The 12,612-nt window shown below is 48.6% G+C and overlaps 2 protein-coding genes across 2 annotated transcripts; one reads left to right on the plus strand and one right to left on the minus strand.

The window, feature by feature from the left end:
• The first annotated feature begins 699 nt into the window (after positions 1 to 699).
• KHDC3L (KH domain containing 3 like, subcortical maternal complex member) lies at positions 700 to 2,004 on the plus strand. Its single transcript, XM_050786543.1, has 3 exons — positions 700 to 913; positions 1,100 to 1,279; positions 1,555 to 2,004. The coding sequence occupies exons 1-3, from the start codon at positions 745 to 747 to the stop codon at positions 1,824 to 1,826; spliced, it is 621 nt and encodes a 206-aa protein (XP_050642500.1). The 5' UTR covers positions 700 to 744; the 3' UTR covers positions 1,827 to 2,004.
• A 4,420-nt stretch (positions 2,005 to 6,424) lies between these two features.
• On the minus strand, positions 6,425 to 7,793 carry OOEP (oocyte expressed protein). The gene is made up of 3 exons (XM_050786532.1): positions 7,499 to 7,793; positions 7,101 to 7,280; positions 6,425 to 6,736 (listed from the first exon to the last, which is right to left on the minus strand). Exons 1-3 carry the CDS (start codon positions 7,686 to 7,688, stop codon positions 6,657 to 6,659), a joined length of 450 nt encoding a protein of 149 aa, XP_050642489.1. The 5' UTR covers positions 7,689 to 7,793; the 3' UTR covers positions 6,425 to 6,656.
• Between the last annotated feature and the right edge of the window lie 4,819 nt (positions 7,794 to 12,612).

Below are 12,612 nucleotides of genomic sequence, written 5' to 3' on the forward strand. Positions count from 1 at the left end.
GGTTAGGTGTGTTCATTGCTGCATTAATTAAAAGCGCTTTATAGTCCCACCACTGGGGAGGCTAAAGAGGGAGGATTTTTTTCAGCCCTGGAGTTCGAAGCCAACCTGGGCAACATAGCCAGACCCCATAACTTTTTTTCTATCCCCTCCTTTTTTTTACTATGCAAATCTCACTACACAGACCCTATAGCAAAACAAAACAAAACAAAACAAAAAGGCGGGCGCTTATTCTGCTCTGTACTCAGCTGTCTCAGGCAAGTGACAGAATAATCTGAAAACCTGGTGCCAGAGGGAGAAAACGTAGTGGCCAGGGATCAGACGCGAGTGAGGGAGGTATGAAGTATTCATTCTGCAAGTATCAGTTCCTTCCTCTGGGAGAGATACTGGGCTTGTCCACGCCTTCCTGAGTCCATGGTTAAGACTCCCGCTGGGCACCAGCGGATTCCTGGTGCCCAGAGCCCGGTTCCTCCTACCGGGTGCGCTGGGGAAAGGGCTGCTCCTGGCAGAAGAGACACTGAGAGCAACGCAGGAACCGGTGCACTTGCGCTGCCTCGGAAAAAGCCGGGGCTCCTGGAGGCGGAGGCGAGGCCTGGGACCCAATGAGAAGGGCGCGGTTGGAGAGGAGGGGCTGGCCAAAAGCACTTTAAATAAGGCCCAGGCGAAACCGCAGTTCTAGTCGCCTAGCTCCAGCTTGGCCTTTGGGTTTGCTGTGGTGGTCTTGTCTCCTGCAGGACCGGGCGCAGCATGGACACTCCCAGGCGGTTTCCGACGCTCGTGCAACTGATGCAGCCAAAAGCAATGCCAGTCGAGGTGCTTGGTCACCTTCCTAAGCGGTTCTCCTGGTTCCACTCTGAGTTCCTGAAGAATCCGAAGGTAGTTCGCCTTGAGGTTTGGCTGGTGGAAAAGATCTTCGGTGAGTGGAGCAAGGAGGGGCAGCCCCTATGCGGCTTCTTTCTGCCGCCCACATCCACATCCCACTGCGTTCCAGGGCAAGCCTCCCCAGTAGCCAATGCCCTCTGGCTGTCTCCTCCTTCCACTTTCCCCTCCCAAGACCCCCGGGAGCCACCCAACCCTCACAGCCTCTCTACTACCCGCGCAGGCAGGGACCGAGAACGCATCCCGCACGTCCAGGGTATGTCCCAAATCTTGATTCATGTGAATCGGTTGGACCCTAACGGCGAGGCTGAGATCTTGGTATTTGGGAGGCCTTCTTACCAGGAGGACACAATCAAGATGATCATGAACTTGGCTGACTATCACCGACAGCTCCAGGCGAAAGGTACGGGGCTGGGAATGGGGCTACCTGGAGCAAACCCTGGCTCCGTAGGAGTGATCCTGGGGTTTCCTGGCTGCTGGGGCTGCAGTCTCGCCCTCCCAGTCTGCCCCCGGTTAGTGGGTGGGAGACGGGGCGGTTGCCATGGATCCAGAAGGCCAAAGTGAACCCGCGTTCTGGGATTCCTGGTTCCTACTCCCGCAGGCCGCTTGGGTGACTGTCCTTTTTTGGAGAGGATATAGGGACACAGCTGTGGCCTCCGCACACTGCTCTTCTTTCAGGCTCAGGAAAGGCCCTCGCCCAGGATGTCGCCACTAAGAAGGCCGAGATCCAGCTGTCTTCAACAGAAGTCCGGGAGGCCGGGACCCAGCGTTCGGTGGAGGTCCGGGAGGTCGGGACACAGGGTTCTCCGGTGGAGGTGCGGGAGACCGGGACCCAGCAGTCTCTCGAGGCTGCCAACCAGTCCGGGACCCAGCGATCCCCCGAAGCTGCCAGCAAGGCAGTGACCCAGCGGTTTCGCGAGGATACCCGGGCCCCAGTTACCAGATTATGAAGGCATCTCGGGCCCTGGAGCCAGAGCCAGTCAGGGGTTAAAGTGAAAGCCCGTACTTCGCCCAGAAGCTGCGGTTGGGAGGAGGAGGATGTGGATTTTTTGTTTTACCCCTTCTGTTGAATGGTTGCAAACACAAACTTGAGTTCTAATAAAAAATTGCAAACTAGAAGCCGCCCCCTACTTCAGCCCCTGAAGCTGGGGTAAGGGTGGATGATGTAGATTGTTTTTTTTTTTTTACCCCTTCTGTTGAATGGCTGCAAACACAAACCTGAGTTCTAATAAATAATTGCAAAGTGGAAGCCCCCCGCTACTTTAGTCCAGGAAGCCGGGCTGGCCGGGGAGGTTGACGTGGATTGTTTTTGTTTTACACCTTCTGTTGAGTGGTTGTCAACACAAACTTGAGTTCTAATAAACAATTGCATTTCCCTGACGTCTGTATTTTGGAAGGTAGAGGGGAGGGAAAGGCGTATTCCTCCAACAGCCCAGTTCTGCCCTGCGCCGCTCTTTACCTCGAGACAGGTGGGGCTTCTGGCTCCCAGCCGCCCGGGGTCGCAATCTTCCCTGGCTGTGGTCCGCTGTGCCCCTTGTACTCCTTAACCGCGCGCATCTGGCTTTAACAGGTGAGAAGCTTCTCTGGCCCACTAGGAAACCTCTCCAAGCCCGCTGTGGTTCTACTCAAGGTGACTTGGGATGAGAAAACCGGGTCGCTTGGGGGCCAGCTGGATTTGGAAGGCCCTGGGTGTATGGCGACGCTGCCACAGAACACTTTCCCCGCTGGGGAAAATTACCTCGGGGAAAGGGGAAACGAAGAGAGCCGAGCTGCACTCTCCGGCTGCACTGTTGCCGTCTTCAGGTCTTGCTTGGGTCACCCACCTTCCAGGAAGGTCTTGGACACCAGCAAGATACAGGCACCGGCTACTCTTTCCTCAGTTACTACGGCAGCGAGGAGCCTGAGCAGAGAACACTTTGGCTTCCCGGGTCACAGCTCTGATCAGGGCACTGGGATGCAGGTCCCTGAGCCTGCGAATTAATCTAGAAGAATGCAAGCCAACAGCTGGGTGCTAGGATTAAACAATAGCATGCAGTAATTCTGTAATTAGGATTTAATTGGGATTTTTTTTTTTTTAACCAAGAATCACTGATAATTTTCATTTTATTTTGGAGATGGAGTCTCACTCTGTCCCCCAGGCTGGAGTGCAGTGGCCCCATCTCGCCTCAACACAACCTCTGCCTCCCGGTTTCAAACAATTCTCCTGCCTCAGCCTCCCCAGTTGCTGGGACTACAGGCCCGCGCCACCACGCCCAGCTAATTTTTGCGTTTTGGGTACAGAAGGGGCTTCACCATGTTGGCCAGACTGGTCTGACCTCAGGTTATCCGCCCGCCGCCTGGGCCTCCCAAAGTGCTGGGATTACAGGTGTGAGCCACCACGCCCAGCCAATCACTAGTAATTTTTATTTTATTTTATTTTATTTATTATTTTTTTTTTTGAGACGGAGTCTCGCTGAGGCTGGAGTGCAGTGGCGCGATCTCGGCTCACTGCAAGCTCCGCCTCCCGGGTTCACGCCATTCTCCCGCCTCAGCCTCCGAGTAGCTGGGACTACAGGCGCCCGCCACCACGCCCGGCTAGTTTTTTGTATTTTTAGTAGAGACGGGGTTTCACCATGTTAGCCAGGATGGTCTCGATCTCCTGACCTCGTGATCCACCCGCCTCGGCCTCCCAAAGTGCTGGGATTACAGGCTTGAGCCACCGCGCCCGGCCACTAGTAATTTTTAAAAGTTCAAAGCTAACTTTAAATATCAGGGGAATGTCTATCACAAACTTTTTGTCACCACTAATTATCACTCGAGTTTAAAATAATCAAGGCCGCTAACTTTAATCCCAGCACTTTCAGAGGGAAGGTCAGGAGATCGTCTATCACAAAAAAATACAAAAAAAAAAAACTTTTTGTCACCACTAATTAGTCACTCGCGCCACTTCCAGCCTGGGTGAAAATAAAAAAAAAAAAAAAATAAAATAAAATAAAATATCATGTACCTTACAATAAGGGAATTACGACATAAAGCTGAATTTACAAAAACTTATTAGCAACTTTTAACCGGTAATCATTTTATTAAAATAGTTGACTAATTTTAGAAGAACTTAGAACATTTTAAATTCAAAATCAACACAAAATCAGTTTCAGATGAGGATACATCACAGAACTAAAACTCAATGTGTATGTTGTTTTTCTCTGTGTAATACCCACCTTACCAGAATGTTGGATTCTCTCCTTTACAAGCTGTTTTCATTGTCCTTGACCAAATTCAGTGTTAACCAATCTATGTTCATGTGTAACTTTTCTACTTTTTCTGCTGTCTACCTCCTATTTTAATTAAGTAGCTTTGTAGACTGTTTTAACATTTAAGAGGGCAAGTCTACTTTTTTTTTTTTTTGAGACAGAGTCTCGCTCTGTCACCTAGGCTGAAATGCAATGGCATTCCACTGCAATCTTCACCTCCGGGGTCTAAGCAATTTTACTGCCTCAGCCTCCCAAGCAGCTGGAATTACAGGCGCCCACCACCACGCCTGGCTGATTTTTGTATTTTTAGTAGAGACGGGGTTTCACCATGTTGGCCAGGCTGGTCTTGAACTCCTGACCTCAGGTGATCCACCTGCCTCAGCCTCCCAAAGTGCTGGGAATACAGGCCTGAGCCACCGTGCCCGGCCCTCACAACCTTTTCAACTCATCCAAAACATCTATGAACATCTTTCCTGGAACTGACACTTTAAGTTTCACCTATTCATATGGCTGCTTCTTTCTCTAAACACCCAATAAATGGAAACTCTATATCATGCTGGAATTATAGATGTCATCAAGCCAAGCCAGCTGCTTGGCGTGGAGAAACAGGAGAGGTTGCCACACTGGAGGCTGAGGCAGGAGAATTGCTTGAACCTGGGAGATGGAGGTTGCAGTGAGCCGAGATTGTGCCACTGCACTCCAGCCTGGGCGACAATGTGAGACTCCATCTCAAAAAGTAAAATAAAATAAAAATAAATAAATAAAAATAAAAACCCCACCAGGGCCAGGTGCAGTGGCTCATGCCTCTAATCCCAGCACTTTCGGAGGCCAAGGTGGGAGAATCACCTGAGGTCAGGAGTTTGAGACTACCCTTGCCAACATGGTGAAACCCCGTCTCTACTAAAAATACGAAAATTAGCTAGGTGTGGTGGCACATGCCAGTAATCCCAGCTACTTGGGAGGCTGACCCAGAAGAATTGCTTAAATCAGGGAGGCAGAGGTTGTAGTGAGCTGAGATCACACCACTGCACTCCAGCCTGGATGACAGAGCAAGACTCCATCTCTAAATAAATAAATAAATAAACATACATTAAAAATCACACCAGGAAAAACTTGAAAGAATTAATCAAATTTCTATGGGAGAAAATTAGGAGCTCTTAAGACGGTGGGGATATGGGAGAACACATAGGAAACAGTAATTGATTTAACTACATAAAATAAAAATCACATGCAAAAAAAAAATGTAAGAGGGTGGAAAATGCTGGTAATAACAGACCATTGTTACAAAAGCTTATAGAGATAAATAAAAATCCTTATCTTCACCAGTTGAAAGAAGTCAAGAAAGGAATTAATACAGAAAAATGTAAAACTGAAACAAAGAAAACATTCAACATCACCTCTAATCAAAAATGTACAATTAAAGAGACTTGAGTTTAAAACGCTTGCAGAAGGCTAGAACACTTTATTGCCAAGGAATGCATAAATTCCATGAGTCTCAAACCAATCCTAATTGCGCTTGAAGCCACAGGGCTTTTGACACCTTTCACCCCAAAAATTCTACTTCCAGAAAGTGGGGCAGCAAGGATAGGAGCTGTTTTGCAGAGATTGGTAATCTCAGTACAACACGTAATGGAAAAACAATCTTGCCCATGCTGGACACCTGTGCAGCCTCGCCTTGCAGAAAAAGGGAGACAGCCGGCTCCAAGGCAGGGCGCCATCCACAAGCCAAGGTGCCAGGGATCCCTTTTCTTCCGTGGTGAATCGCAAAGCTACCATTAATGAATGCTGACCGCCCAGGCCCGCTTGTTGGAATGTCATCCTGTGCCAGACGGACACCCCACTCCAGGAAAACGCACAGCTGGTGCTCTTTGGAGGGTCAATTACCAGCTGCAAAGTGAGAGCCTCAGATAAGCTGCTTTGGTAGTACCTGTGAGCTCATCAGAAATGCAAATTACAAGCCCCACCCCAACAGTACTGAATCAGAATTCTCTGGAGAATGAGCCTAGGAAATTGTGTTTTAACAAGCTCCCAAGGTGATTTTTTACAAGCTTTAAAGTTTGAGAGCCAATTATGTAAAAACAAAACAGATCACCATTTGTGAGGTTATCTGCCCCTGCATATCTGCCCCCTGTGGGTGAGGGCCTCATTCTGACCATAAAATCATAGAAGGATTAGGAGTTTCAAAATGATGGGAATTCAGGAAGAAAAAAACAAAACAATAAAACAAAACAAAAACAAAAAAACAAAAACAAAAACCTACAAAACTACAACCTGCCAGCCTTCTGCCCACCCTTCATATCAAAACATAAGAGTCAATCTTTTATAAATTTGCTTTATTATAAGTGTGTGAAGATCTTAATGCCATTGGCAAAATAGCCATTTCTTTATTAGAATAGTTCAAGCTCACTCTTGCAACAAAATAAACCACATTCCATCAAGACACAGGAAAAAGGAATGCAGGGATTTAGGAATGCTATACTTGCTTCTCTTCAACTTTAGCAGAAAAAGTTGGAAAGTTGTTAAGATGTTCCCGACAGTAACTATCTTGTCTTAAGCAACAGGATCCTGGGGAGAGTGGGGGTCTGATGCATGGGCCTTCAAGTTCTTCTCAAGGTGTTTCATCTTCTCAGCTGGAAGAGAAGCAGTTGATGCTAACCATGGACAGGGAAAACGGTTCGCTGTTTCGAACTACTCCGTGATTGGGAGTTGGGGAGGAGAGAAAGACCTGCGGTGGAGGCTCCGAACCTGGGATCTGCGATAGCGTCGTAACCCAGCTGAGGCTGACTTGGGCAGTGATGGGCCTGAATGTATCAGATCTCCGCTGACTTTCCCAAGGTCCTACCCCGGGATCCCCTCCCAACAAACTTCGTGCAGCCCCTGGGGTCTGGAAACCAAGAAATTCTGAGAAGGTTAAGGGAGGATGGAAGGAAACCGAGCAAGGCCAGTACAGTCACTCGTGGCTTCCTCCACATGCAGGTTCTCAAAGACCCTCACCTCGGGCACGATGTTCTCGGTGAAACGATGCCAGGCACAGGAGCATGCTCTTCACCCGATTCTGTACACTGGGCCGTCCAAAAACGGTGATTTCGACTAGGTTCCCAGAGTCCACTATGTCCACTGTCATCAGGGCCTGGCTCGTCCATTCCATTTCTGGAATCATGGCTCGGTCCGGGCCTAAACAAGTAAGGAAAGACTCTGAGGGGCCGCACCGTGGCAAGTTACAAGCTGAATTTTAAGGGAACGTTGGCCAGGGAAGGGAAGAGCTGGAAGGTGGGCAATCACTGCAACACTTTTGGCTTGCGAATCTGGGAAAGAAGCTGTAGAGAGCTGCTCTGCCGAGTTTCTCTCAGACTGGAGGTAGACAGCCCACTAGCACACCTGGGGTCGCTCACCAAAGAGCTCGTCTGCCAGCCATGCCTCCAGGTAGAACACCAAAGGGTCTCCCAGTTCCTGCACCGGAAACCACCAAGGCCGGATGCGAATCTGCGGCGGCGGAAGTGGTAACATACGCAGCTGCTCCAGGGAGTCGGCCGGGGTCTGTTTGCCCCGCTGGGACTCAGCAGCACCAGCGTCATCGACCATACTGGGACCAGCAGCCGCGGAGCGTGCTCGAGGTGGCTTTCGCGGGACCTCCTCCAGACCCAGGCGCGAAGCTCGGACTCTCTTTTACCATATTCCACCCGCTCCGCCCCTTCCGGCGGCGCCTAGCACCGCGTCGGGGTGAGCTGGTGCAATCGACGCCCTGGCCTAGCGGCACATCGGGCACTTCCTGTGCTGCCTCAGTCGCCGGGATTGCCTCTTTGACTTTGAACTAGTATTCATCTGGCCTCCTGTTGGGTCTCCAACGCTCTCCTTCGTCATCTTTGCCTCGTAAGATATACTTAGCCTGAAAGACCTCTGCCCACCTTATAGCTGATTAACACTGTGAGTTTGAATTGACGACTCTGCTGACTGGGAATCGCCTTTGCTGGATAGGTTAAGGTTTCATCGTTACCTCCCAGAGATAGGTAGATTGGACCCAGGGCAGGCTTGTTGAATGTGTCGGTTTTCTCTCTTCTGCCCCATGCTGTTATCTTCTGACTCTCCGGATGGTTACCATTTTTAAATCATTCAAGCAAGTGTATCATGTTTTAAACAAAACGTCGGAGGTGGTCTTATAGAACATGTAGCAAGTTAGACAATTTTCCTTTATTTCCAGTATCCTAAGACAACCAGTATCAATGAATTTTTTCCCAGTGTTCGTAATTTTAATTAAAAATTTGAATAATGAAAGGTTTCGCCGGGCGTGGTGGCTCACGCCTGTAATCCCAGCACTTTGGGAGGCCGAGGCGGGCGGATCACGAGGTCAGGAAATCGAGACCATCCTGGCGAACACGGTGAAACCCTGTCTCTACTAAAAATACAAAAAAATTAGCCGGGCGTGGTGGTGGGCGCCTGTAGTCCCAGCTTCTAGGGAGGCTGAGGCAGGAGAATGGCATGAACCCGGGAGGCGGCGGAGCTAGCAGTGAGCGCAGATTGCGCCACTGCACTCCAGCCTGGGCGACAGAGCAAGACTCCGTCTCAAAAAAAAAAAAAAAAAAAAAAAAAGAAAGGTTTCACACATCCAAAAAAGTAATATAGCACAGCCCTGTACCTTCCCCCAGTTTAACAGATATTGACATTTCCCCACATTTGCCTCACTTCTCTGTTTTTAAAATAGATATTACTCAAGCATCTTTCCTTTCCCTCTCCAGAGGAAATTATCTTGAAGCTAGTGTGTATATATCATCCCCATGCATGTCTTTACACATTTTCTACTATATTTCTAGAAATATTGTTTTGTAGTTGTTTCAGAATAGATAGTATCTGCTGAAAATACTATTTTGTTCTTACGATTAACTATGTGTTTGTTTTAAAACTATTTTCTATTTTTCTGAGATAGGTCTCAGTCTGTTGCCTGGGCTGGAATGCAGTGGCACGATCTCGGTTCACTGAAGCCTCGACCTCCCAGGCCTAAGTGACCCTCCTGTCTCAGCCTCCTGAGTAGCTGAGACCACAGGTGCCTGCCACCACACCCAGCTATTTTCCAGCTCTTCTGTTGTTGTTGTCTGTCTGTTTGTAGAGACAGGGTCCCACTATGTTGCCAGGCTGGTTTTGAACTCCTAGGCTCAAGCAGTTCTCTCTCACTTTGGCCTCCCAAAGTGCTGGGATTACAGGTGTGAGCCACCACAGCCAGCCTAGAAGAAAAAACTCAAAATAGTGGAAAGCATGTTCCAGATTCCACATGATCATCTAGGACTGTGTGGAGGCTCCAGTTTTCTGCCCCTGAGCCCACCCCCTCTCACCCTCAATGGTTGCTGAGAAAACCTGACTATCAGATGTGTAGGGCATACTTACAGGAAAACTAGATTTAGCTATGGCTGTGATGCAATGAACATTTAAAACCTTAACCTGGCCAGGCAAGGTGACTCACGCCTATAATCCCAGCACTTTGGGAGGCCAAGGCAGGAGGATCACTTGAGGTCAGGAGTTTGAGACCAGCCTGACCAACATGGAGAAAACCCATCTCTACTAAAAATACAAAAATTAGATGGGTGTGGGCCAGACACAGTGGCTCACGCCTGTAATCCCAGCACTTTGGGAGACTGAGGCGGGTGGATCACCTGAGGTCAGGAGTTCGAGACCAGCCTGACCAACATGGAGAAACCTAGTCTCTACTAAAAATACAAAAAATTAACCGGGCATAGTGGCGCATGCCTATAATCCTAGCTACTCGGGAGGCTGGGGCAGGAGAATCGCTTGAACCCAGGAGGCGGAGGTTGCGGTGAGCCAAGATCACACCATTGCACTCCAGCCTGGGCAACAACAGCAAAACTCCATCTCAGAAAAAAAAAAAAAGCCGGGTGTGTGGTGGTTACCTGCAATCCCAGCTACTCGAGAGGCTGAGGCAGGAGAATTGCTTGAACCCCAGAGGCAGAGGTTGCAGTGAGCCAAGATGGCACCACTACACTCCAGCCTGGACGACAGAGTGAGAGTCCATCTCAAAAAAAACACAAAAAACAAAAACAGAAAAACACCTTAACCTAATCAAGGTCAGATATTGTGGCTCACGCCTGTAATCCCAGCACTTTATGAGGCAGAGGCCAGCAGATCGCTTGAGCCAAGGGGTTTGAGGATGCAGTGAGCCATGATCACACCACTGTACTCCTGCTTGGGTGACAGAGCGAGACTCCAAAAATAAATCTAAAAAAATTTAAAACCTCAATCTAATCATGAGATGCACTTACACTGCTGTAGATAAAGAATATTTTACCCAGCATGTATAGAATTTTAACGGCTTCTTCAGGGGGACTGTGGTGATCTGAGCCACACAATAAGTTAACTTCTCTCAAATTCCATTTCCTGGTGTGAAAAAGCTAGTATCCCATTATCTTGTGGGGATCTTCTGCCACAAAGAAGATCCCAGCTTTGGGGAGACCGATAAGCCTTTGCACCTGAGCCTGCCAAAATGAGAGGGCTATTGCGCAAGGAAACCTTTTGGGAACTCAGATGGTCATGTGGGCCTCCTTGGAAGCCTGGGGACAAGTGGGCAGTTTTCCCGAGTGCATAGAAGCCAACACCAGAGACTGAGGTGGAGAGATGCACTGAGTCAACCTGGCCGGGTTAATAGAACACTTCTCCCACCATCTGGGTTAGCGTCTCGGGGTGCCAGGGATCCTGCAGTGGGCCTGATGCCAGCCCGAGATCAAAATGGGAAAGCAGCCAGAGCAAATTGATGTTCCCTAGAGCTCTTACGGGCTGGAAGATTCTTTCTCACTTTCTCTCTCTTTTTCTTTCCTTCTCTTCTTTTGTTTTCTTTTTTGAGACAGGGTCTCACTCTGTTACCCAGGCTGAGTGCAGTGGCACGATCTCAGCTCACAGAGTAGCTGGGGCAGGTGCATGCCATCACACTCATTGTAGAGACAGAGGTCTCCCTATGTTGCCCAGGCTGGTCTCAAACTCCTGGGCTCAAGCAGTCCTCCTGCCTTGGCCTCCCAAAATGTTAGATTATAGGCATGAGCCACTGCAGCTGGCCAGGGCCAGAATATTTTAAGTATGCAATTATTTATTTATTTATTTATTTAGAGACAGAGTTTTGCTCTTGTTGCTCAGGCTGGAGTACAATGGCGAATCTCAGCTCACTGCAACCTCCGCCTCCTGGGTTCAAGTGATTCTCCTGCCTAGGCCTCCCAGGTAGCTGGGATTATAGGCATGCACCACCACGCCCGGCTAATTTTGTATTTTTAGTAGAGGTGGAGTTCCACCATGTTGTCCAGGCTGGTCTCGAACTCCTGACCTCAGGTGATCTACCCACTTCAGCCTCCCAAAGTGCTGAGATTACAGCCTTGAGCCACTGCGCCTTGCCGAAAATATATTTTTAAAATATATTTTAAAAATATATATACATGCCTCTAATCCCATCACTTTGGGAGGCTGAGGCGGGAGGATCACTTGAGCTTAGGAGTTTGAGACCACCCTGGGCAAAATAGAGAGAACCTGTCTCTACAAAAAATAAAATAATTAGCTGGTTTTGGTGACATGCGCCTGTAGTCCCAGCTACTTGGGAGGCTGAGGAAGGATAGCCTGAGTGCACAAGGTTGATGCTGCAGTGAGCTATGATTGCACTCTAGTGTGAGTGACAGAGCAAGACCCCATCTCTAAAAAAATAAAATAAAAATAACGTACAATTTTATGTATTTTTTTAATGGAGGAAAAGGGGCTCCACTAAAAGTACCTGGAGTCTACGAAAGTCATAATGCCTGGCTGCCTTCATCCAGTGATGTGGAACCCCAGAGGCCCCTGTATGACTAGGCCCTTTCCAGGACCCACTCCCATGTGTTGCCCAGCCCTCCACTTCTGTGGTACAGAGCCAATCAGATCTACAGGACCAAAACTTGAAGCCAACCCCAATCCTACCAGCAACAAAAGATGATGGGTGCAGAGATGGTAAAAAAGACTCAGATTCCAGGCCTGCCCCCAGCCCTGAAATTGTAGTCAAACACATAATTCTCCTTTCACCTTACCTTTTCTGTATATTTGCCTGTGTGATCATAGTCTGGAATTTTTTGGTTTTGTTTTTTTGAGATGTGGTTTCACCATATTGTCCAGGCTGGTCTAGAACTCCTGGGCTCAAGCAACCCTCCTGCCTTGGTCTCCCAAAGTGCTGGGATTACAACATGAGCTGTGCCCAGCCTAGTCTGGAGTTTTTACTGGAACTGTTAAAATATGTCTCCTAATCTTTGTTTTAATTTATTGATGGGGGAAGGGAGACTGATCTCATACTTGACTCTTTATTTATTTATTTATTTATTTATTTATTTATTTTGAGACGGAGTCTTGCTCTGTTGCCCAGGCTGGAGCGCAGTGGCCGGATCTCAGCTTACTGCAAGCTCCGCCTCCCGAGTTTACGCCATTCTCCTGCCGCAGCCTCCTGAGTAGCTGGGATTACAGGTTTCTGCCATCCATGCCCAGCTAATTTTTGTACTTT

The sequence above is a fragment of the Macaca thibetana genome, chromosome 4 (genome assembly GCF_024542745.1).
Source record: "Macaca thibetana thibetana isolate TM-01 chromosome 4, ASM2454274v1, whole genome shotgun sequence".
NCBI lineage: Eukaryota > Metazoa > Chordata > Mammalia > Primates > Cercopithecidae > Macaca > Macaca thibetana.

Excerpts from the sequence above, each read along its gene's own strand:
- KHDC3L (XM_050786543.1), top strand. The coding sequence starts at position 745 with ATGGACACTCCCAGGCGGTTTCCGACGCTCGTGCAACTGATGCAGCCA. Across the intron at positions 914-1,099 it reads GCTGGTGGAAAAGATCTTCG|GCAGGGACCGAGAACGCATC; the intron begins GTGAGTGGAGCA and ends CTACCCGCGCAG. Across the intron at positions 1,280-1,554 it reads CCGACAGCTCCAGGCGAAAG|GCTCAGGAAAGGCCCTCGCC; the intron begins GTACGGGGCTGG and ends CTCTTCTTTCAG.
- OOEP (XM_050786532.1), bottom strand. The coding sequence starts at position 7,688 with ATGGTCGATGACGCTGGTGCTGCTGAGTCCCAGCGGGGCAAACAGACC. Across the intron at positions 7,281-7,498 it reads GCTGGCAGACGAGCTCTTTG|GCCCGGACCGAGCCATGATT; the intron begins GTGAGCGACCCC and ends TTACTTGTTTAG. Across the intron at positions 6,737-7,100 it reads CCGAGAACATCGTGCCCGAG|CTGAGAAGATGAAACACCTT; the intron begins GTGAGGGTCTTT and ends CTTCTCTTCCAG.